The following is a 24,557-nucleotide window of genomic DNA, read 5'->3' as shown; positions in this document are numbered from 1 at the left end:
TTCTTACTTGCTTGCCTGGGTAAATAAAGGTTAAATAAATGTTAAAAAAAAAAAAAAATTGTTATTGTTTTTTTTTTTTTTTTTACCGATACCGATATTTTCCGATATCACATTTTACTGCCGATATCGGCCGATAATATCGGTCGGCCGATAATATCGGACATCCCTAGTCTTTTCTTTTTATTAAATCAAATGTCTTTAATGAATATAACTCATCAGTTTTAATACTATAATATTAGTGTAGCCTAATCTTTATCTGTGACTGTGAAGAAAAACCCCATTGGTTTAAACAGAATGAATAGACACATACAAAAAAAAAAATATATATATATATATATATAATTTTTTATTTTTATTTTTTTATTCATTATTTTTAATAGAAAATTCAATGTTGATTTAGAATTCGAATGCCAACGTAACGAACGAAGGTCCGAACGTTCGAACGTTTGGGCTCAGCCCTAACGGGGGGTACTCACAGGGTATCTGTGGGGTATTAACTAGGAGGGCCTGACGCGCTTCTACGTGGTAAATACACAGGTCACAACATGTTTACAGGAATGTTTTGGAGTTGTATTTGGAGTGTATTTGGAGTGACTGTTGGGAACTAGGCTACACTGGCACACCTACTTCCAGTGAATGACGCTAAGCTAGGATAATGGTGCGGCTGTTCCCTAAGCCTAATGCATGCACAGAGAACTCCAGGGTAGATGGCACATAAGCAAATTTCCCTTTAAAGTATTCTTTCTTCCTGACTGCGTGTGTGTGTGTTTGCCTGTGTGTCTGTGTGTGTGTGTGTGTGTGTGCGTGCGTGTGTGTGTGTGTGCGTGCACAGGAGCCCAACCAGAAGAACCTGAGCCACGTCTTCATGCACCTCACCAACTACTCCCTGAACGTGCAGAGCGGGAACTTCGTGCACTCGGACAGCCTGAGCACGGGCAGCAAGCGCACCTTCTCCAGCGTGCTGTACCGCCTGGCCTCCAAGGGCGTGGACATCAAGAGGGTCTGGTCCGACATCATCTCCCTGGTCATCAAGACCGTCATCGCCCTGGCGCCCGAACTCAAGGTCCACTTCCAGGCGGACATACCGCCAGGCAAGCCGGGACCCACCTGCTTCCAGGTAAGGGACTGTGTGTGTGTGTGTGTGTGTGTGTGTGTGTGTGCGTGTGCGTGCGAACATAAATGCTTGTTAAAGGTGCTGTAAGTGGTATTTTTTTGTTGTTAAAATAAGTATAAATAGCTCTACATTTTGGGACCCTCTCAAAAACGAGATACTGTATCTCAATGTGGTTTTCCCAATAAAAGAATTTCAATACATTCCGACAGCCATCACTGATCTAGAGTGTCTGGTCAGTAACATGGGTCTCCCAGTCCCTCCTGCTCTGCAGTAAACAGCCATCACTGATATAGAGTGTCTGGTCAGTAACATGGGTCTCCCAGTCCCTCCTGCTCTGCAGTAAACAGCCATCACTGATATAGAGTGTCTGGTCAGTAACATGGGTCTCCCAGTCCCTCCTGCTCTGCAGTAAACAGCCATCACTGATATAGAGTGTCTGGTCAGTAACATGGGTCTCCCAGTCCCTCCTGCTCTGCAGTAAACAGCCATCACTGATATAGAGTGTCTGGTCAGTAACATGGGTCTCCCAGTCCCTCCACTCTGCAGTAAACAGCCATCACTGATCTAGAGTGTCTGGTCAGTAACATGGGTCTCCCAGTCCCTCCTGCTCTGCAGTAAACAGCCATCACTGATATAGAGTGTCTGGTCAGTAACATGGGTCTCCCAGTCCCTCCTGCTCTGCAGTAAACAGCCATCACTGATATAGAGTGTCTGGTCAGTAACATGGGTCTCCCAGTCCCTCCTGCTCTGCAGTAAACAGAACATACATTTTCTGGTATCATTTCCCATGAGAGAGAACCCTAGATATGTGTACGTATTTCAAGAAATCTTGCCAAGCCAAATTTGCTTTTGCTTTTAATAAGGGCAGTACTAAGGTCTTTACACACCAGGGTGTGTTTTCCTGCGATTCATTTGATTTGATTTTCAAGTATTGAACTTAAGTCATGGTTTCTCTCACATGCAAGACGCAGCACTTCGTCCTGCAGCATTTGTTTTATTCGGATCAAGATAGATTTTTTGCTAAATGAATGACTGGAAATAAATACACATTAACTAATTACAATCACGAAGTGGGGCTAGGCAATGATATCGATATCAAATATCGTCTTAACTGTGAAAAATGCCCGTTATTAGTGTAATTTCCAATCTGAGTGAGTGCCTATCTTTTCTCTCACACACTGAGTCCACTAGTACCTATACAGCAATCAGCCTACTTGACCTGCTCCCCTGTATACAGAGTAGGGGGTTCCCCGACATTCCTGGCCAAATTGTCAATCAGGTCTCTGACATCAAGGCCACCTAATCATCCCTTCCCCTTAATTGGCTGATATCAATCCCTGTCACCTGAGCCGTTCAGCCATTGTGTAGTGTGATGTGTAGCCTGGTGCCAGTGTATGGCAGCTATTGAGCCTGCGTAGCCCAAGGTTGGGTGCTACCAGTGGTGGTGAAGGAGGCCATTTCCACCCTAGATTGTAAAGCGCTTTGAGTCTGAGAAAAGCGCTATATAAATGTAATTAATTATTATTATTCTCATAGTCTTGCCTACTAGTATTTTTCCAAACCTAGATTATTAGCTTATAACAGATTTACATAGTAAATCCATTGGACAGGTGACAATGAATTACTGTATAGAAGAAGTGTTTTATATGCAGCTGTATGCACAAGAGCTCCTCCTCCTGCTTTTGTAGTCTACTGCCTTGAATTCTTAAATGAATGAGAGGAGAATAAGAATTACTTTTATTAATCCCTGTGGGGAGATTCGTCCTCTGCATTGGACCTAACTATTCAGTAGCAGTGGGGCAGCGTCTGCAGACCAACTCCAGCTGTAATGCCAGTACCTTGGTCAAGAGACCAACTCCAGTTCTAATGCCAGTACCTTGGTCAAGAGACCAACTCCAGCTGTAATGCCAGTACCTTGGTCAAGAGACCAACTCCAGTTCTAATGCCAGTACCTTGGTCAAGAGACCAACTCCAGCTGTAATGCCAGTACCTTGGTCAAGAGACCAACTCCAGTTCTAATGCCAGTACCTTGGTCAAGAGACCAACTCCAGTTGTAATGCCAGTACCTTGGTCAAGAGACCAACTCCAGCTGTAATACCAGTACCTTGGTCAAGATACCAACTCCAGCTGTAATGCCAGTACCTTGGTCAAGAGACCAACTCCAGCTGTAATGCCAGTACCTTGGTCAAGAGACCAACTCCAGCTGTAATGCCAGTACCTTGGTCAAGAGACCAACTCCAGCTGTAATGCCAGTACCTCGGTCAAGAGACCAACTCCAGCCGTAATGCCAGTACCTTGGTCAAGAGACCAACTCCAGCCGTAATGCCAGTACCTTGGTCAAGAGACCAACTCCAGTTGTAATGCCAGTACCTTGGTCAAGAGACCAACTCCAGCTGTAATGCCAGTACCTTGGTCAAGAGACCAACTCCAGCTGTAATGCCAGTACCTTGGTCAAAAGACCAACTCCAGCTGTAATGCCAGTACCTTGGTCAAGAGACCAACTCCAGCTGTAATGCCAGTACCTCGGTCAAGAGACCAACTCCAGCTGTAATGCCAGTACCTCGGTCAAGAGACCAACTCCAGTTGTAATGCCAGTACCTTGGTCAAGAGACCAACTCCAGCTGTAATGCCAGTACCTTGGTCAAGAGGACAACCCCAGCTGTAATGCCAGTACCTTGGTCAAGAGACCAACTCCAGTTCTAATGCCAGTACTTTGGTCAAGAGACCAACTCCAGCTGTAATGCCAGTACCTTGGTCAAGAAACCAACTCCAGCTGTAATGCCAGTACCTTGGTCAAGAGACCAACTCCAGCTGTAATGCCAGTACCTTGGTCAAGAGACCAACTCCAGCTGTAATGCCAGTACCTTGGTTAAGAGACCAACTCCAGTTCTAATGCCAGTACCTTGGTCAAGAGACCAATTCCAGTTGTAATGCCAGTACATTGGTCAAAAGACCAACTCCAGTTCTAATGCCAGTACCTTGGTCAAGAGACCAACTCCAGCTGTAATGCCAGTACCTTGGTCAAGAGACCAACTCCAGCTGTAATGCCAGTACCTCGGTCAAGAGACCAACTCCAGTTGTAATGCCAGTACCTTGGTCAAGAGACCAACTCCAGCTGTAATGCCAGTACCTTGGTCAAGAGACTAACTCCAGCTGTAATGCCAGTACCTTGGTCAAGAGACTAACTCCAGCTGTAATGCCAGTACCTTGGTCAAGAGACCAACTCCAGCTGTAATGCCAGTACCTTGGTCAAGAGACTAACTCCAGCTGTAATGCCAGTACCTTGGTCAAGAGACCAACTCCAGCTGTAATGCCAGTACCTTGGTCAAGAGACCAACTCCAGCTGTAATGCCAGTACCTTGGTCAAGAGACTAACTCCAGCTGTACTGCCAGTACCTTGGTCAAGAGATTAACTCCAGCTGTAATGCCAGTACCTTGGTCAAGAGACTAACTCCAGCTGTAATGCCAGTACCTTGGTCAAGAAACCAACTCCAGCTGTAATGCCAGTACCTTGGTCAAGAGACCAACTCCAGTTCTAATGCCAGTACCTTGGTCAAGAGACCAACTCCAGCTGTAATGCCAGTACCTTGGTCAAGAGACCAACTCCAGTTGTAATGCCAGTACCTTGGTCAAGAAACCAACTCCAGCTGTAATGCCAGTACCTTGGTCAAGAGACCAACTCCAGCTGTAATGCCAGTACCTTGGTCAAAAGACCAACTCCAGCTGTAATGCCAGTACCTTGGTCAAGAGACCAACTCCAGCTGTAATGCCAGTACCTTGGTCAAGAGACCAACTCCAGCTGTAATGCCAGTACCTTGGTCAAGAGACCAACTCCAGTGGTAATGCCAGTACCTTGGTCAAGAGACCAACTCCAGTGGTAATGCCAGTACCTTGGTCAAGAGACCAACTCCAGCTGTAATGCCAGTACCTTGGTCAAGAGACCAACTCCAGCTGTAATGCCAGTACCTTGGTCAAGAGACAACTCCAGTTGTAATGCCAGTACCTTGGTCAAGAGACCAACTCCAGCCGTAATGCCAGTACCTTGGTCAAGAGACCAACTCCAGTTCTAATGCCAGTACCTTGGTCAAGAGACTAACTCCAGTTGTAATGCCAGTACCTTGGTCAAGAGACAACTCCAGTTGTAATGCCAGTACCTTGGTCAAGATACCAACTCCAGCTGTAATGCCAGTACCTTGGTTAAGAGACCAACTCCAGTTCTAATGCCAGTACCTTGGTCAAGAGACCAACTCCAGTTCTAATGCCAGTACCTTGGTCAAGATACCAACTCCAGTTGTAATGTCAGTACCTTGTTCAAGATACCAACTCCAGCTGTAATGCTAGTACCTTGGTCAAGAGACCAACTCCAGCTGTAATGCCAGTACCTTGGTCAAGAGACCAACTCCAGCTGTAATGCCAGTACTTGGTCAAGAGACCAACTCCAGCTGTAATGCCACTACCTTGGTCAAGAGACCAACTCCAGCTGTAATGCCAGTACCTTGGTCAAGAGACCAACTCCAGCTGTAATGCCAGTACCTTGGTCAAGAGACCAACTCCAGCTGTAATGCCAGTACCTTGGCCAAGAGACCAACTCCAGCTGTAATGCCAGTACCTTGGTCAAGAGACCAACTCCAGTTGTAATGCCAGTACATTGGTCAAGAGACCAACTCCAGCTGTAATGCCAGTACCTTGGTCAAGAGACCAACTCCAGTTGTAATGCCAGTACCTTGGTCAAGAGACCAACACCAGCTGTAATGCCAGTACCTTGGTCAAGAAACCAACTCCAGCTGTAATGCCAGTACATTGGTCAAGAGACCAACTCCAGCTGTAATGCCAGTACCTTGGTCAAGAGACCAACTCCAGTTGTAATGCCAGTACATTGGTCAAGAGACCTACTCCAGTTGTAATGTCAGTACCTTGGTCAAGAGACCAACTCCAGCTGTAATGCCAGTACCTTGGTCAAGAGACCAACACCAGCTGTAATGCCAGTACCTCGGTCAAGAGACCAACTCCAGCTGTAATGCCAGTACCTCGGTTAAGAGACCAACTCCAGTTGTAATGCCAGTACCTTGGTCAAGAGACCAACTCCAGCTGTAATGCCAGTACCTTGGTCAAGAGACCAACTCCAGCTGTAATGCCAGTACCTTGGTCAAGAGACCAACACCAGCTGTAATGCCAGTACCTTGGTCAAGAGACCAACTCCAGTGATAATGCCAGTACCTTGGTCAAGAGACCAACTCCAGCTGTAATGCCAGTACCTTGGTCAAGAGACCAACACCAGCTGTAATGCCAGTACCTCGGTCAAGAGACCAACTCCAGCTGTAATGCCAGTACCTTGGTCAAGAGACCAACACCAGCTGTAATGCCAGTACCTTGGTCAAGAGACCAACACCAGCTGTAATGCCAGTACCTCGGTCAAGAGACCAACTCCAGCTGTAATGCCAGTACCTTGGTCAAGGACAATAGTAACCCCTAACTGCTCCCAATGAGCATGGTTGCATGGTTGCCTCCGCCGTCGGTGTGTTGAACGTGTGGGTGAATGTGAGGAACAAATTGTAAAGCGCTTTGGATAAAAGCGATATATAAAAATTCACCATTTACCATTTTACCATCGTGCTGCTGTTGGTTTCCAACGTAGGACAGCATCGGAAAACCAGCGCAACCAATTCAGCTAGGCTCCTAATTATCAATCAGGCGTGATAGCACTAGTCGAACGGATAAATCGAACTGCAACTTGGCTCCGGGGGATAGCTGAGAGGACACATTTCTGTCACAATCTCTTAAGTCTTTCGTAAATCGGAACTAAAGCCTATTCATTTGAATTTCAAATCAGCCCACTGTCACTATTCGGCTATTATAGCCTATAGGCCTTTCGCTGTAAGCCCTGTTCCCTCCGCTCTGCATACTGTACCAGAAATATATGATATATAGCCTGATGAATTTAACCGAATTATCATTTCATGCCGGAGGGAAGCGAAATGTGTTAAATGAGTCGCTTTAAAAACTAAAGTCTGTAGGCTAAATGATCTAACGTTGTAGGTGAGACTCGAGGTTATAATATAATATTATATTTAAAGATGGTGTTGCTGAAAAACCCTGCAAAATCCAAAGCAATTGCTCTGTCGGAACACAATACCTTAGGCACGGAACCTGTGACATCGCCACTATTAGACGTCCAAACTTGCAATACAGTATGTGTCATGAAAGTCGTGCACCCCTTCCCCTCAGTGTGTATTGTGTTCAGTGTTTTCCCTGCCATTATAAGACGTTTTCGCGCAGCGCCCAAGCCGATTGAATGGTAAATATGGGTGTGGGGGGGTTAATATGCAGCGCTCCAGCTAAAAAAGAAAGTCGACCTTATAATAAAAACATCTTGCCTGTCAGTCACGTTATTTTTTTCCGTAGCCGCATTTTGCGGAGACGCTCTCTGATTGGCCACTGACTGACGCTCTCTGATTGGCCACTGACATGTGCGCCCAATCGCGTGACGAGCTGTGTCTTTGCCCATTTCCGGGTTTAACAGGGCTGGTGTTCTATCGCCATGCAACTTCGAAAGAGTGCCTAAGCTTAACCGGTGTAGAAACAGGCGTCACACGATTGGGCGCACATGTCACATGAAGTGGCCAATCAGAGAGCGTCTCCGCAAAATGCGGCTACGGAAAAAAAATAACGCCTGTCAGTCTGCCTATTGCTTATTAACAGCGGAGGAGTGCTGCCGAGTGCTTCCGCGTTTTCCCTGATTGGCTGCGACACGCCCCGCGGCAGGCGCGGCAGCCGCAGAGCGGAGCGGCAGAGCTTGCGGCATTATGTAGCCGTAATCCGCCATGATTTTCATTCGAAGCTTAGCTCACCTGGCAGCGCTGCGGTCCTGCGATCCTGCGGTCCGTTGGTGACAAGTTCGAATCCCATCAATTATTATTATTTTTTTTAACATGTATTCTTTCACCGGTTAAGGTTAGGCATGGTTAAGGTTAAGGTTAGGCATTGTTTCGGAGTTGGTTAAGGTTAGAACGGTTAAGTTTAGGCGCTGTTAAGGAGCTGGTTAAGGTTAGAGTTTGTCTTAGAGAATGGCAATAGACAGCCTATTTCCGCGCTGCAGCTCTCTCGCGCTGCCGCGGTCACATGGTCACATTGTCACTTTCTTGCACTCCTCCGCTGTTAAAAAGCAACATGCTGTCAGTCTGGACGTGCAGCCTCCTAGGTGGCAGACAGCTTGCCACACAGTGTTCTCTGTTTCGTTTGCCAGGCGCGCGCTCCCCCCCCAGGTAATTCCACTATCACCCAGTAGATGGCGCCACGATTCCGCCCCATAACCTCCACTCCGCTGTGAAAATCCCTGTACAGCCACCGATAAACCAAGGTCGAGGTGGACGTGTTGCAAATGTACTGGTTTAAATAAATCGTACTGTTCATCAGAGTCTGATGATCTTCTTTCCACAAATATGGTAATGATGATAATGGTCCAAAATGATGTGAAAATGCATTGTCTTTTGTTAAATTACTTTAGATTGTTGCCTAAACAAACCACTTGTCTTTTGTAGGCCTACGTCTATTAGCGACAAACTATATAATACAAGAGAGAATAGCCCACTATAATCAGGGATTAGCATATAGATAGATTTCAAAACAGCTGTGAATCGGGTCTGCTCGCTCTCTCTCTCTCCATCTCCCCCCTGTTAAAAGGTATTGTAACTCTCTCTCTCTCTCTCTCTCTCTCTCTCTCTCTCTCTCTCTCTCTCTCTCTCTCTCTCTCTCGCTCGCCCTCTCTCTCTCTCGCCCTCTCTCTCTCTCTCTCTCTTGCCCTCTCTCTCTCTCTCTCTCTCTTGCCCTCTCTCTCTCGCCCTCTCTCTCTCTCTCTCTCTCTCTCTCTCTCTCTCTCGCCCTCTCTCGCCCTCTCTCTCTCTCTCTCTCTCGCCCTCTCTCTCTCTTGCCCTCTCTCTCTCTCGCCCTCTCTCTCTCTCGCCCTCTCTCTCTCCCTCTAAGTTCACTGTGAAGCGATTATTTAATTTACGCAGATCATGCGAACAAGCTATTCCCTCTCAGTGGATCTCATCTGTGGAATAAACCGGTGTAACAGCTCAGGCATTATTCCAAACAGAGAATTAAATAATGAAGAGATTTTCACTCCTGCGGTTTTCAAAGTGCGTGCGTCCTTCCTGGTATTGAGTAGGCAATAATAAAGTAGAAATATGAAACGTTGTACACAATAATAATCCCAGCTATTATTTAATGAATGATCATTGCATTTATATAGCGCTTTTCCAGACACGGCGCTTTGCAATGTAGGGTGGAAATGGCCTCCTTCACCAGTAGTACCCCTGTGTGGCACGCAACCGTGTGGCGTGGGGGCTACGCAGGCTCAATGGCCTCATATAGTCTGCCAGCTCATTTGGCTTGGCAAGATTTCTTGAAATAAGTATAACATATCTAGAGTTCTCTCCCCTGATTGGATAAAGTGGGACCGGGATACCAGAAAATGTATTTTGCAGAGCAGGAGGGACTGAGAGACCCATGTTACTGACCAGACACTCTATATCAGTGATGGCTGTTTACTGCAGAGTGGAGGGACTGGGAGACCCATGTTACTGACCAGGCAGACACTCTATATCAGTGATGGCTGTTTACTGCAGAGCAGGAGGGACTGAGAGACCCATGTTACTGACCAGACACTCTAGATCAGTGATGGCTGTTTACTGCAGAGCAGGAGGGACTGAGAGACCCATGTTACTGACCAGACACTCTAGATCAGTGATGGCTGTTTACTGCAGAGTGGAGGGACTGGGAGACCCATGTTACTGACCAGGCAGACACTCTATATCAGTGATGGCTGTTTACTGCAGAGCAGGAGGGACTGGGAGACCCATGTTACTGACCAGACACTCTATATCAGTGATGGCTGTTTACTGCAGAGCAGGAGGGACTGGGAGACCCATGTTACTGACCAGACACTGTAGATCAGTGATGGCTGTTTACTGCAGAGCAGGAGGGACTGGGAGACCCATGTTACTGACCAGGCAGACACTCTATATCAGTGATGGCTGTTTACTGCAGAGCAGGAGGGACTGGGAGACCCATGTTACTGACCAGACACTCTATATCAGTGATGGCTGTTTACTGCAGAGCAGGAGGGACTGGGAGACCCATGTTACTGACCAGACACTCTAGATCAGTGATGGCTGTTTACTGCAGAGCAGGAGGGACTGAGATACCCATGTTACTGACCAGACACTCTATATCAGTGATGGCTGTTTACTGATAGTCAGAATGTAGAGCTATTTAACACTTATCTTAACAAAGAAATACCACTTACAGCACCTTTTTAACGACCGAATTCAGTCGAGGCCTCGGTTTAGCGTCTCATCCGAAGGGCTGCCACTCAAAACCGTACGGTGTCCCCTATCACCGTGGCAGGGGCGTCGGTACTGCCAAGTCCAGAGCACAGAGTGCTCCCTGCTGGACGACAACACCTATTTCCGACCTTGACCGGGGCTCGAACCGGTGATCTTCAGAGCTCTACCCATGATGTAGCCACACTGCTAGACAGAAATAAGCAAGGAAACCATGTAAGACTCATAATTATCTAGACCTGAGCTTGAAGCAACCTTATTACAACCCTATTACAACCTTGAAGGAATAGCTCAGATTTTTCTTTCAAATGTTTTTATTATGAAGCGTTGTTTTCAATCACAACTAATCTTGGTATTGCCATTCTTCTATTAAAGTGTAAACATAATATCAACAAAACATAAAAACCTACATACAAACAAAAAGAAAGGTACACATCATCTATAACCCATAACCATTCACAAAAAGAGATATTAATCCAATAACCTTGTATGTTAGGACAAAGAGCGTAATTATGAAGTAAGTTACCTCTTTCAAATTCACACTTCTCACACAAAGGAGAGATCTCTGGAAAGATTTTATGCAGTGTGCGTGTCCAATTATTTCCCCCCCACTCTGCTGTCATGGTGGATGGGTGGCTTAAGTCTTGTAATACGTCATATAAACAAGATGTTATATGATCCGACCTTGCAAAACCTCTTTCAACATTCATCTGGTGCTGCATTCTCAAAGCGAGGAACATGAACCTTTTATATAACTTCTGACTTGAAGGAATCTAAAAAATTGATTTTTTCCTGGTAAACCCTGTCTCTGCTGAAGCTGTTGGAGAGATGCAAAGGTTCCATCTAAGGGCTAGATCCACAAAGAATGGATTGCACGGAGCAAGTTGCACCCGTGCAGATTGATTGATTGAATGAACATTTTATTAACAGATTGCAGAATGGGTACAACAGTACGGCTCAATACACACAATTGTTAAGGGGATGCAGACCAGAGAAAGACTTTCGTCTTGTTTACATCAGGGTCCCCCATTTTCAATTCATAATGAATTGTAAGTAAGGGTGCAATTAGCACCGTGCAATCCATTCTTTGTGGATCTAGTCCCAAGTCTCCTATATGCACGGACTACAACATATAACGTATGCCGTATATCATGCCAGTACGTAGGGTACCTTATGTATACTGCACCTGAGTATACTGTATACTTTACTTACTCATAGTATATATTCAGATTCTAAGTGTTATTGACCATTGTGACGTATAATGTTACTGACCATACAGACCCTCATCTGCACCTTTGATCACACTGCCCACAAACTACAAAGCCCAAAAAGAAATATATATATATATAATCCACACAAGCAAAAAAATGAAAATCACAGCTCGTCCAACAATGTTACGTTGGGATTCCAGTAGGCCGGGGTTTCACGCTCGCCGGACCTTTCAAACACTACTGACCAGGACGAGACACGGGCGCTTCTCCGCTGTGGCGCGGCGACCAGAGCCCTGGCACCACGCAACTCCAAATTAGCCAACGAGCAACACAGGGCGGCCGCTAACTGACGTTTCTTTTTTTTTTATCCACTTTTTCTCCCCATTTTCTATTTTTCTCCCGTCCCAATTTCGTATATCCAATTCTTCCCTCCCCTCTCTTGAACGTTGCTCGACTATGCCTCCCACTGGCCGGTTGTAGTGAGGACAGAAGCCTTGCATCACGTGTCCCCTCCGGTACACGAGGAGGCAGCCTGTCGCATCTTTTCACCGCAGCAGCTCGAACTCTCAGTGGCGAGGAGTAACGTGTGGGAGGCTCACGCTGCCCCCGTCACTTCCTGCTTCCGTCACACCGGCGTCACCAAACCGACCTGTAGGAGTCGCTGTCCACAACGTCAAATCCCCACCCACCGGCTTTTCCCACCCTCTAACACTTGCCAATTGTGTTAGTATGAACGACTGGCCAGCCGGTAGCAACGCAGAGAGCTGGGCTCGAACCCAGCGTCTCCTGCGTTAGAGGCGAGCGCCTTGCCCACTGCGCCAATCAGCCGCCCAGGGTAACTGACGTTTTAATGATAACATGGGGATATAACCCTCGCGATTGTGACTCTCTGGAGCGGACTGGCCAAACTCCCTCCTATAGCCCACGCCATTTCGCTATGGGGATTTTTTTTTTTTTTTAAGTTGAATTAAATTGAGTTGTAGAGGCCGCTGGGACCTGATGAAAACCGAACGTGCTGCTTTGTGAATGGATATATGGCTGCGTCGTCGTCACAAACTAGGGGTCCAAAAATCGAAACTATCCCTTTAACCTCGGTCAGATAACCACTGAATGCCTCTGCCAGCTGCAGCTATGCACGAGGGGAGGGGAGAGGGGAGGACGAACAGAAGGACAGATGACCTATAGCCTACTTAGCAGCTATTTACAGTCAGCGAGACAACTAGACATTCATTTATACAGAGAGGAGGAGAGGAAGAGCTATTGACCGGAGAATAGTAGGATGAGGGAGAGAGGGAGGAGAGGAGAGAAGAGAGAGAGAGAGAAGAGAGGGAGAGAGACTTTGTCTTAATATGAGTACATTATGTGACATGTAACAATGTTTGGCTAACGGTCTGTACTTAGTAATGTGGTTGTCGGTAATGGTACTTTCTGAAATTGCTTTCATTCATAATCCAAGCTAAAACGGGGCTAACGTCCGGCTGGCATCTGTTTGCCCTGTTTGCGCGGCTGCCAGGTCAAGTGGAGCATGTCAAATGAATGAAAACAAACTAATATGGATTAGCTTGTCAATATAGGAGTGAGACACACGTGGTTGTATTGAAATATATACACACAGCTAGGTCAGTGGGTCGTATGATTCCTCCCAGGCCCCCGGGCCGTCGGTGTCGATCAATCAATCAATCATCTTTATTAACAGACACAGGGTCCACGCAGAGTAAAAAACACACAAACATAATCAACAAATTACATCACAATAAATAAAAGGTAGTGGTGGGACTCGATACAATTTTTTTATCGAATTAATTCGAGACTTTATAGTTAATTAATGGAAATTAATTCCATTTTAATCGCATATCAATATTTCATGCGAAAAGCAACATTTTTCAATTCAAATGAATTTTGGTATACGAGTGAATCAATGAATATACATTATACATACGTTTAAGCAGCACAATCCTGTATTAGCTTTATGAACAAACCAGATTAAGAAAAAAAGTTATTTGAGATTTATTATACTTTATACTTATAGCACATGCATGAGTCTGGTCTCCTTTGAAAGGTAACATTTGTACACAATAAAGAAAAATCATCATGCGATTAAATGCATACATTTTTTTTAACTTTTAATTCTTTCTGTAGTTAATTAATTGAAATTAATGCGATAAAGTCCCAGCCCTAATAAAAAAACATAAACCAATAGCAGCGCTACAACAGGGCACTGTACCAATACTTCCAGATACAGGACTGGAACTTGATGATGTCACTGAGACGCGGTCGAGACAGCAACAGGATGATGATCCTGTTCTGAGACACATTCAGACGACAGACACAGATTTGTACATCAGGTGTCTCAGCAGCAGAGCATGACAGGAGTTACCTCCAGCACCACATTTATAGCTGGCGCTGCAGCACCTGGCTATAGGCTTCCTCACAGAGACCCACGGAACGATAATAGCAAGCTGGCTCTCCTGACTGTGTGGGTCCAGCATCAGCATGCAGTAAGAGAGGTAAACACATAATAAGCGGCCAGGGCGAAAAGGTCATCAGTCTGACCGACCTCTCATCCCATAATAATAATAACGAATCCCCGGCGCTGCAATCACATTAACTGTGTGTGTGTGGGGGGGGGGGTACTCCATTTCGCTGTACTAGCCAACGGTTATATATCCCCACTAGACAAACCCTCGCGTGCACAAAGCTAACGTTTGATTCACGTTCACAGCCCGTTGTCTTGGTAACACACAGAGAATTCATTATGGGTTGACTGAGATAACATCATTATGGCCAGTCGAATTTACTTTGTTGACTGGCAATTTTTTTCGCCAGTGTGCCACTTTCAGATCCAATGCCTACCTACCACAAACTGTAATCTACCCGTATATCTGTATGATAGCATGTACAACAATGCTGTATATATGTACAGCATATATATATGATATCCATATCTGTTTGAATATACCTGCATATAATCCTTTCTATATATACCTATTTATACACATGCATATAACTCGTATAACTCTGTTTAATAGCATGTACAATAATTCTGTATAGACCGTATATATATATATATATATATATATATATATATATATATATATATATATATATATATATATATATATATATATATATCCACATCTGTCTGTATATACCTGCATTATAATAATTTTTACATATCTGTAGATACTATATCTATATCTGTACATATCCCTTACCTACTCTTACTAGTTACGCTGCTGGCCAGTATGACTTACTACCATAGTGTCTTTATACCTGTATGACTGTACATAATAATACTAGTAACACTGTACATACTGTACATCTAATTAGCACTATTACTCAGTAGTACTGTTTATATTTTATATCCAGTTTAATCACCTGTACATTGTTATTGCATTTCATTACTGTTACATTTGCACTGGTCTGGTTGGATGCCAAACTTCTTTTCGTTCGTACTGTACTTGTGCTGTGTATGATGATGACAATACATTTGAGTCTAATCTAATCTAAGAGAGCTAGAGACTTGTCAGACGAAACCTTCCCTAATGCGAACACACTACTGTATGGATTCCATTTACACCTGGCTGACTCTGCCTGAGATACAATCATACAATGACAATGTGAGCCAGACTACCTCTGGATCTGATCACATTCCATTCACATTACACCTGGTATCGGCGATAATATTCTGTATCTGGATAATGAAAAACATGTTAGTGGAACACGCCAACATTATGGTTAATGCACTTACCGTCTTCTCCAGAGTCTGACAAGAATTTCTTCTTGTGCATTTAGTAGAAAGCTATCCAGCTAGACTAGCTCAGCACAAATTATGGATAGCTTTCACAAGCTGGATAGCTTTCTACTAAATGCACAAGAAGAAATTCTTGTCAGACTCTGGAGAAGACGGTAAGCGTGTTAACCATAATGTCGGCGTGTTCCAGTAACATGCGTTTTTCATTATCCAGATACAGAATATTATCCAGATACAGATCACACGCTGATGCCAGGTGTCAATCTCTGTGTTTTATGGGAATTATGTTTACCAGTGATGGAAATGGCTTACAGGGGCTTTTACCTGTAATAAATCAATCAAAACTCTTATTTTGTTCCATATATCACTTACTATATCACTCACTGTAGCAACTATATCACTCACTGTAGCAACTTTATCACTTACTGTACCAACTATATCACTCACTGTACCAACTACATCACTTACTGTAGCAACTATATCACTCACTGTACCAACTACATCACTTACTGTAGCAACTATATCACTCACTGTAGCAACTACTGTATATCACTTACTGTACCAACTACATCACTTACTGTAGCAACTATATCACTTACTGTACCAACTATATCACTTACTGTAGCAACTATATCACTCACTGTACCAACTATATCACTTACTGTAGCAACTATATCACTTACTGTAGCAACTATATCACTTACTGTACCAACTATATCACTTACTGTAGCAACTATATCACTCACTGTACCAACTATATCACTTACTGTAGCAACTATATCACTTACTGTAGCAACTATATCACTTACTGTAGCAACTATATCACTCACTGTACCAACTATATCACTTACTGTAGCAACTATATCACTTACTGTATCACTTACTGTACCAACTATATCACTCACTGTAGCAACTATATCACTCACTGTACCAACTATATCACTTACTGTACCAACTATATCACTTACTGTACCAACTATATCACTTACTGTAGCAACTATATCACTTACTGTACCAACTATATCACTTACTGTACCAACTATATCACTTACTGTAGCAACTATATCACTCAACTATATCACTTACTGTACCAACTATATCACTCACTGTACCAACTATATCACTTACTGTAGCAACTATATCACTTACTGTACCAACTATATCACTTACTGTAGCAACTATATCACTTACTGTAGCAACTATATCACTTACTGTACCAACTATATCACTTACTGTAGCAACTATATCACTCAACTATGTCACTCACTGTAGCAACTATATCACTTACTGTACCAACTATATCACTTACTGTAGCAACTATATCACTCAACTATATCACTTACTGTACCAACTATATCACTTACTGTAGCAACTATATCACTCACTGTACCAACTATATCACTTACTGTAGCAACTATATCACTTACTGTACCAACTATATCACTTACTGTATCACTTACTGTACCAACTATATCGCTTACTGTACCAACTATATCACTTACTGTACCAACTATATCACTTACTGTATCACTTACTGTACCAACTATATCACTTACTGTACCAACTATATCACTTACTGTAGCAACTATATCACTTACTGTACCAACTATATCACTTACTGTAGCAACTATATCACTCAACTATATCACTCACTGTAGCAACTATATCACTTACTGTACCAACTATATCACTTACTGTACCAACTATATCACTTACTGTAGCAACTATATCACTCAACTATATCACTTACTGTACCAACTATATCACTTACTGTAGCAACTATATCACTCACTGTACCAACTATATCACTTACTGTAGCAACTATATCACTTACTGTACCAACTATATCACTTACTGTATCACTTACTGTACCAACTATATCGCTTACTGTACCAACTATATCACTTACTGTACCAACTATATCACTTACTGTATCACTTACTGTACCAACTATATCACTTACTGTACCAACTATATCACTTACTGTAGCAACTATATCACTTACTGTACCAACTATATCACTTACTGTAGCAACTATATCACTCAACTATATCACTCACTGTAGCAACTATATCACTTACTGTACCAACTATATCACTTACTGTACCAACTATATCACTTACTGTAGCAACTATATCACTCAACTATATCACTTACTGTACCAACTATATCACTTACTGTAGCAACTATATCACTCAACTATATCACTTACTGTACCAACTATATCACTCACTGTAGCAACTATATCACTTACTGTAGCAACTATATCACTCACTGTACCAACTATATCACTTACTGTACCAACTATATCACTCACTGTACCAACTATATCACTCAACTATATCACTTACTGTACCAACTATATCACTTACTGTAGCAACTATATCACTCAACTATATCACTTACTGTAGCAACTATATCACTTACTGTATCACTTACTGTAGCAACTATATCACTCACTGTACCAACTATATCACTCACTGTAGCAACTATATCACTTACTGTACCAACTATATCACTTACTGTACCAACTATATCACTCACTGTACCAACTATATCACTTACTGTAGCAACTATATCACTCACTGTACCAACTATATCACTTACTGTAGCAACTATATCACTTACTATATCACTTACTGTAGCAACTATATCACTTACTATAGCAACTATATCACTTACTGTACCAACTATATCACTCACTGTAGCAACTATATCACTTACTGTACCAACTATATCACTCACTGTACCAACTATATCACTCACTGTACCAACTATATCACTTACTGTACCAACTATATCACTCACTGTACCAACTATATCACTTACTGTACCAACTACATCACTTACTGTACCAACTACATCACTTACTGTACCAACTACATCACTTACTGACTCCAAAACTACGCTAACGCTATCCCTCCGTCCGTGCATATTTATGCTAATATGCCATTTTTTCACCTGCATCGTTTAATCATAATTAATATATTAACTGTAATTAACACACAAGCATAAGTATTCAGTGCGCCAAGAGATGACATTACATGAGCGTGTAGTGTAGAACATTAGCTAGGAACATTATCTCTCGTGTGTGTGTGTGTGTGTGTGTGTGTGTGTGTGTGTGTGTGTGTGTGTGTGTGTGTGTGTGTGTGTGTGTGTGTGTGTGTGTGTGTGTGTGTGTGTGTGTGTGTGTGTGTGTGTGTGTGTGTGTGTGTGTGTGTGTGTGTGTGTGTGTGTGTGTGTGTGTGTGTGAGAGTGTGTGTGAGAGTGTCTGTGTGTGAACAATACCACTTACCCTTGACCGCCAGAGGTGTACTACGCCTTGCTGGCTTTGTTGTACACAGTTTGTAAGTCACTTTAGATAATAGCGTCAGCTAAATTACTGTGATTATGTGTCTGTGTGTGTGTCCATGTGTGTGTGTGTGTGTGTGTGTGTGGCAGATCTTGGGGTTTGACATCCTGCTGATGAAGAACCTGAAGCCTGTGCTGATGGAGGTCAACGCCAACCCCAGCATGAGGATCGAACACGAACAGGAGGTGAGACCACTTAACACCACATCATCATCATCATCATCATCATCATCATCATCATCATCATCATCATCACCATCATCATCACCAAAATCATCATAATCATTCAAAAGTCTTACATTTAAGATCCAGAATTTTAGGGTTAAATGATAATTTCTTTTGAACAAATGTTTTTTATTTGCCTTTTTTTTCTTTTCTTTTTTTTACATAAAACCAGACACACAATACATAAACAGTAGAAATCCACAATAAATCACAGGACTATGATTGACATAATAATAACAATAATGACAGTCCAGTACTTAAATCAAAATAAATGTAGATTAAAAGATTTACCCATAATAAATACAATACAATACATATGCTCTTGCTCGTTCTCCCCCCCCCCCCTATGGCTTAAATTATCTTAAATATGATTTTGATAGGGCTTCTTAAACATTTATTCGATTTATTTATTTATTCACTCCGTTTATTTGATCAGGGACAGTGCATATCAATCAACAGTTATACATTTATACATGAATACAAATGAAAAACTGTAAATATGCCAACGTTAGAACTTAGCAGGGCTGCTAGTTTTCAGCTGTAGTCTCTGGGCTAGATGTTGAAGCCAGAAAAGAAACGGAAAAATAGAAGGATATTAAAATTTAAAACTAATATAAAAACAATTTAAAACATATTCTGTACATTCACTCACTAGACATTCATGCATCTATAAAAACATTGTGTACAGGGTCAAATCAAAACCCGTACATGGACAAGCACTGCATAGGCAGGCACACGTATACACAGTCAGGACAGTCAGGCTAGTGGGGGCAAGTATACGGGGGGTGGAGTTTTAGAGGTATTTACGTCTATGTTGCGGTAACTTCTCTGTATCTCGTTGAAATGTGTTTGGGGGGAAATGTCTGTGCTGCAAAGCAGCACGGTAATAGCCAATCGGTTCCCTCGCAAAACAATTCATATGGAATTACTTCTTTCATAGTACATTTCCTTCATACCCTTTTTTTTTTTACCAGGATGTGCCGTGAAATGGGTATTAAATTATATTCAGAGTGGTCTTAAAAAGTCTTAAATCTTACTTTTTGTGCTTTTTTATATAGCGCTTTTATCCAAAGCGCTTTACAATTTGTTACTCACATTTTACCCATTCACTCACACATTCACACACCGACGGCGGAGGCGACCATGCAAGGTGCCAACCTGCTCATCGGGAGCAATTAGGGGTTAAGTGTCTTGCTCAAGGACACATCGACACGCTACCCGGGAGGAGCGGGAATCGAACTGGGAACCTCCGGATTGCCAGACGACTGCTCTACCTCCTGAGCCACTGTCGCCCCAAGCGCTCTACTAGAGCTACACTGTTTATCCAGAGGGCCAAGCGCTCTACTAGAGCTGCACTGTTTATCCAGAGAGCCAAGCGCTCTACTAGAGCTGCACTGTTTATCCAGAGGGCCAATCGCTCTATAGAGCTGCACTGTTTATCCAGAGGGCCAAGCGCTCTATAGAGCTGCACTGTTTATCCAGAGAGCCAAGCGCTCTATAGAGCTGCACTGTTTATCCAGAGGGCCAAGCGCTCTCTACTAGAGCTGCACTGTTTATCCAGAGAGCCAAGCGCTCTATAGAGCTGCACTGTTTATCCAGAGGGCCAATCGCTCTATAGAGCTGCACTGTTTATCCAGAGGGCCAAGCGTTCTATAGAGCTACACTGTTTATCCAGAGGGCCAAGCGCTCTCTACTAGAGCTGCACTGTTTATCCAGAGGGCCAAGCGCTCTCCACTAGAGCTACACTGTTTATCCAGAGAGCCAAGTGCTCTACTAGAGCTGCACTGTTTATCCAGAGAGCCAAGCGCTCTACTAGAGCTGCACTGTTTATCCAGAGGGCCAAGCGCTCTACTAGAGCTGCACTGTTTATCCAGAGGGCCAAGCTCTCTATAGAGCTACACTGTTTATCCAGAGGGCCAAGCGCTCTATAGAGCTACACTGTTTATCCAGAGGGCCAAGCACTCTATAGAGCTTACACTGTTTATCCAGAGGGCCAAGCGCTCTCTACTAGAGCTGCACTGTTTATCCAGAGGGCCAAGCGCTCTCTACTAGAGCTGCACTGTTTATCCAGAGGGCCAAGCGCTCTATAGAGCTGCACTGTTTATCCAGAGGGCCAAGCGCTCTCTACTAGAGCTGCACTGTTTATCCAGAGAGTCAAGCGCTCTCTACTAGAGCTGCACTGTTTATCCAGAGGGCCAAGCTAGAGCTGCACTGTTTATCCAGAGGGCCAAGCGCTCTCTACTAGAGCTGCACTGTTTATCCAGAGGGTCAAGCGCTCTATAGAGCTGCACTGTTTATCCAGAGGGCCAAGCTAGAGCTGCACTGTTTATCCAGAGGGCCAAGCGCTCTCTACTAGAGCTGCACTGTTTATCCAGAGGGCCAAGCGCTCTCTACTAGAGCTGCACTGTTTATCCAGAGGGCCAAGCTAGAGCTGCACTGTTTATCCAGAGGGCCAAGCGCTCTCTACTAGAGCTGCACTGTTTATCCAGAGGGCCAAGCGCTCTATAGAGCTACACTGTTTATCCAGAGGGCCAAGCGCTCTCTACTAGAGCTGCACTGTTTATCCAGAGAGCCAAGCGCTCTACTAGAGCTGCACTGTTTATCCAGAGGGCCAAGCGCTCTCTACTAGAGCTACACTGTTTATCCAGAGAGCCAAGCGCTCTACTAGAGCTGCACTGTTTATCCAGAGAGCCAAGCGCTCTCTACTAGAGCTGCACTGTTTATCCAGAGGGCCAAGCGCTCTCTACTAGAGCTACACTGTTTATCCAGAGGGCCAAGCGCTCTACTAGAGCTACACTGTTTATCCAGAGGGCCAAGCGCTCTATAGAGCTACACTGTTTATCCAGAGGGCCAAGCGCTCTATAGAGCTGCACTGTTTATCCAGAGAGCCAAGCGCTCTACTAGAGCTGCACTGTTTATCCAGAGGGCCAAGCGCTCTACTAGAGCTACACTGTTTATCCAGAGAGCCAAGCGCTCTATAGAGCTGCACTGTTTATCCAGAGGGCCAAGCGCTCTATAGAGCTACACTGTTTATCCAGAGGGCCAAGCGCTCTATAGAGCTACACTGTTTATCCAGAGGGCCAAGCGCTCTCTATAGAGCTGCACTGTTTATCCAGAAGGCCAAGCGCTCTATAGAGCTGCACTGTTTATCCAGAGGGCCAAGCGCTCTATAGAGCTGCACTGTTTATCCAGAGAGCCAAGCGCTCTCTACTAGAGCTGCACTGTTTATCCAGAGGGCCAAGCGCTCTCTACTAGAGCTGCACTGTTTATCCAGAGGGCCAAGCTCTCTATAGAGCTACACTGTTTATCCAGAGGGCCAAGCGCTCTACTAGAGCTACACTGTTTATCCAGAGAGCCAAGCGCTCTACCAGAGCTACACTGTTTATCCAGAGGGCCAAGCGCTCTACCAGAGCTACACTGTTTATCCAGAGAGCCAAGCGCTCTATAGAGCTACACTGTTTATCCAGAGGGCCAAGCGCTCTACTAGAGCTGCACTGTTTATCCAGAGGGCCAAGCGCTCTACTAGAGCTGCACTGTTTATCCAGAGGGCCAAGCCCTCTACTAGAGCTGCACTGTATATCCAGAGGGCCAAGCGCTCTCTACTAGAGCTGCACTGTTTATCCAGAGGGCCAAGCTCTCTATAGAGCTACACTGTTTATCCAGAGGGCCAAGCGCTCTACCAGAGCTACACTGTTTATCCAGAGCGCCAAGCGCTCTATAGAGCTACACTGTTTATCCAGAGGGCCAAGCGCTCTACTAGAGCTGCACTGTATATCCAGAGGGCCAAGCGCTCTACTAGAGCTGCACTGTTTATCCAGAGAGCCAAGCGCTCTACTAGAGCTGCACTGTATTAGTGTTGTCACGATACTGGAATTTCGAACTTCGATACGATACCTTGAAAAGTATCGATATTCGATACCATTTTTGATACCACAGGGAAAAAGGTTCAATCTTAAAATGTAAAAAAAAATATATATATATATAAATTTTGCTTTTGTTGCTGGTTGATTCTCCTCAGCTTCTCTCTGGTACTATACGATAAGATAAATATAACACTTTTAAAACCCTTTGTTTATCTTTAGATCACACATTTAAAAATAACACTTTCAATAATTTTTATTGCAGAACATGGTATTTTCTCAAGCAGACAGATGTAAACACTGTAATCTGTGTTGCATGTACCTGACAAACTGAACTGTTTGTATTACAGTCATATTCCAACTTAACTGAATGCACATGTGTGTGTGTGGACTACTGTACTATTACAGGTATTGAAATGAACAATGCAACTTCCTTATAATTTTTATATTTTTTTTAATAATTAAATATCGATATTTCGGGGAAATGAGTATTGAAACCGTTTTAAATATTCAGAATCGATATGTATAGATTTTTCGATATTTTTGACAACACTACACTGTTTATCCAGAGAGCCAAGCGCTCTCTACTAGAGCTGCACTGTTTATCCACATCGCTATGTCCACATTAGTGTTGGCCGGTATCCAAAATTCTGACGCCGTTAAATCTTCCCTGAGTCGTCCCCGGGCTGCACACGGTATTACCGGCTAATTTAAAAACCACCTTGCAGGTCTCGGAGGGAGCCGTGCCGATTCAAACGTGATGGATTTATGCAGCAGGCGCCCGCTGTACCGTACGGTGAAGGTTTCTCTTAAGCGACATCAGAAACTAAATAGCCAGCGTTACAGCGTTTAGTACAACAGGGTAGTGAAACAACAAAACACACTACAACATTAACCCTTTCACCACTGCCACACGGCAGAAGGTTAACCCTTTACTATCACACAACCGACGGTCGCGTTGATTTTTTTTTGCTGTTCATGTTCACGCTTTATTTGTTTTATTAACGAGACGATTTAGAAATGGGCCATGGGGAAATACGTTGCCATTTTGCGAGGTGGACCGGCCACCTTATACTTGCTACACTTATTTTATACTTATCTATTTTTGCCTAGCACAGTCTCTGGAGCGTAACAGAAAGAAGCATTTTGTATAAAAGTATTCTGTACTTCTGTATGACAACTAATAAAGAAACTTGAGAAACTTGAAACTTGAGAAACAGCAATGACATAACCATTACACCTCCCTCTTGAGCTACATACCACCTCATCCGCTTTGCTGTTTACAGTCAGTGTCATAACAGAGATGTGTGTGTGTGTGTGTGTGTGTGTGTGTGTGTGTGTGTGTGTGTGTGTGTGTGTGTGTGTGTGTGTGTGTGTGTGTGTGTGTGTGTGTGTGTGTGTGTGTGTGTGTGTGTGTGTGTGTGTGTGTGTGTGTGTGTGTGTGTGTGTGTGTGTGTGTGTGTGTGTGTGTGTGTGTGTGTGTGTGTGTGTGTTTTCCAGGTGTCACCAGGAGTGTTTGAGTATGTGCCCAGTCCAGTGGATGAGGAGGTTAAAGTGGGTGTTATTAGAGACACCCTCCGCCTTATGGACCCCAGCCTCGAAAACACCAACGTGAGTACACACACATGCACACACGCACACACACACACACACACACACTCCTTCTCTTCATCTCTCTCTCTACTTTGTCCACTTCCA

General features: G+C 43.9%; 1 protein-coding gene across 1 annotated transcript in view; it reads left to right on the top strand.

Moving 5' to 3' along the window:
* Nucleotides 1-24,557, top strand: part of LOC311236998 (disabled homolog 2-interacting protein-like) — a 183,195-nt gene that overhangs the window by 56,527 nt on the left and 102,111 nt on the right. The window contains 3 exon segments of the mRNA XM_084324806.1: nucleotides 833-1,117; nucleotides 18,865-18,960; nucleotides 24,360-24,470. Coding sequence (XP_084180932.1) covers nucleotides 833-1,117; nucleotides 18,865-18,960; nucleotides 24,360-24,470 — 492 coding nt within the window.

This window comes from Notolepis coatsorum (genome assembly GCF_963971535.1).
Source record: "Notolepis coatsorum genome assembly, chromosome: 11".
In the NCBI taxonomy this organism is placed as follows: domain Eukaryota; kingdom Metazoa; phylum Chordata; class Actinopteri; order Aulopiformes; family Paralepididae; genus Notolepis; species Notolepis coatsorum.
This window is presented reverse-complemented; position numbering and strand designations above follow the sequence as displayed.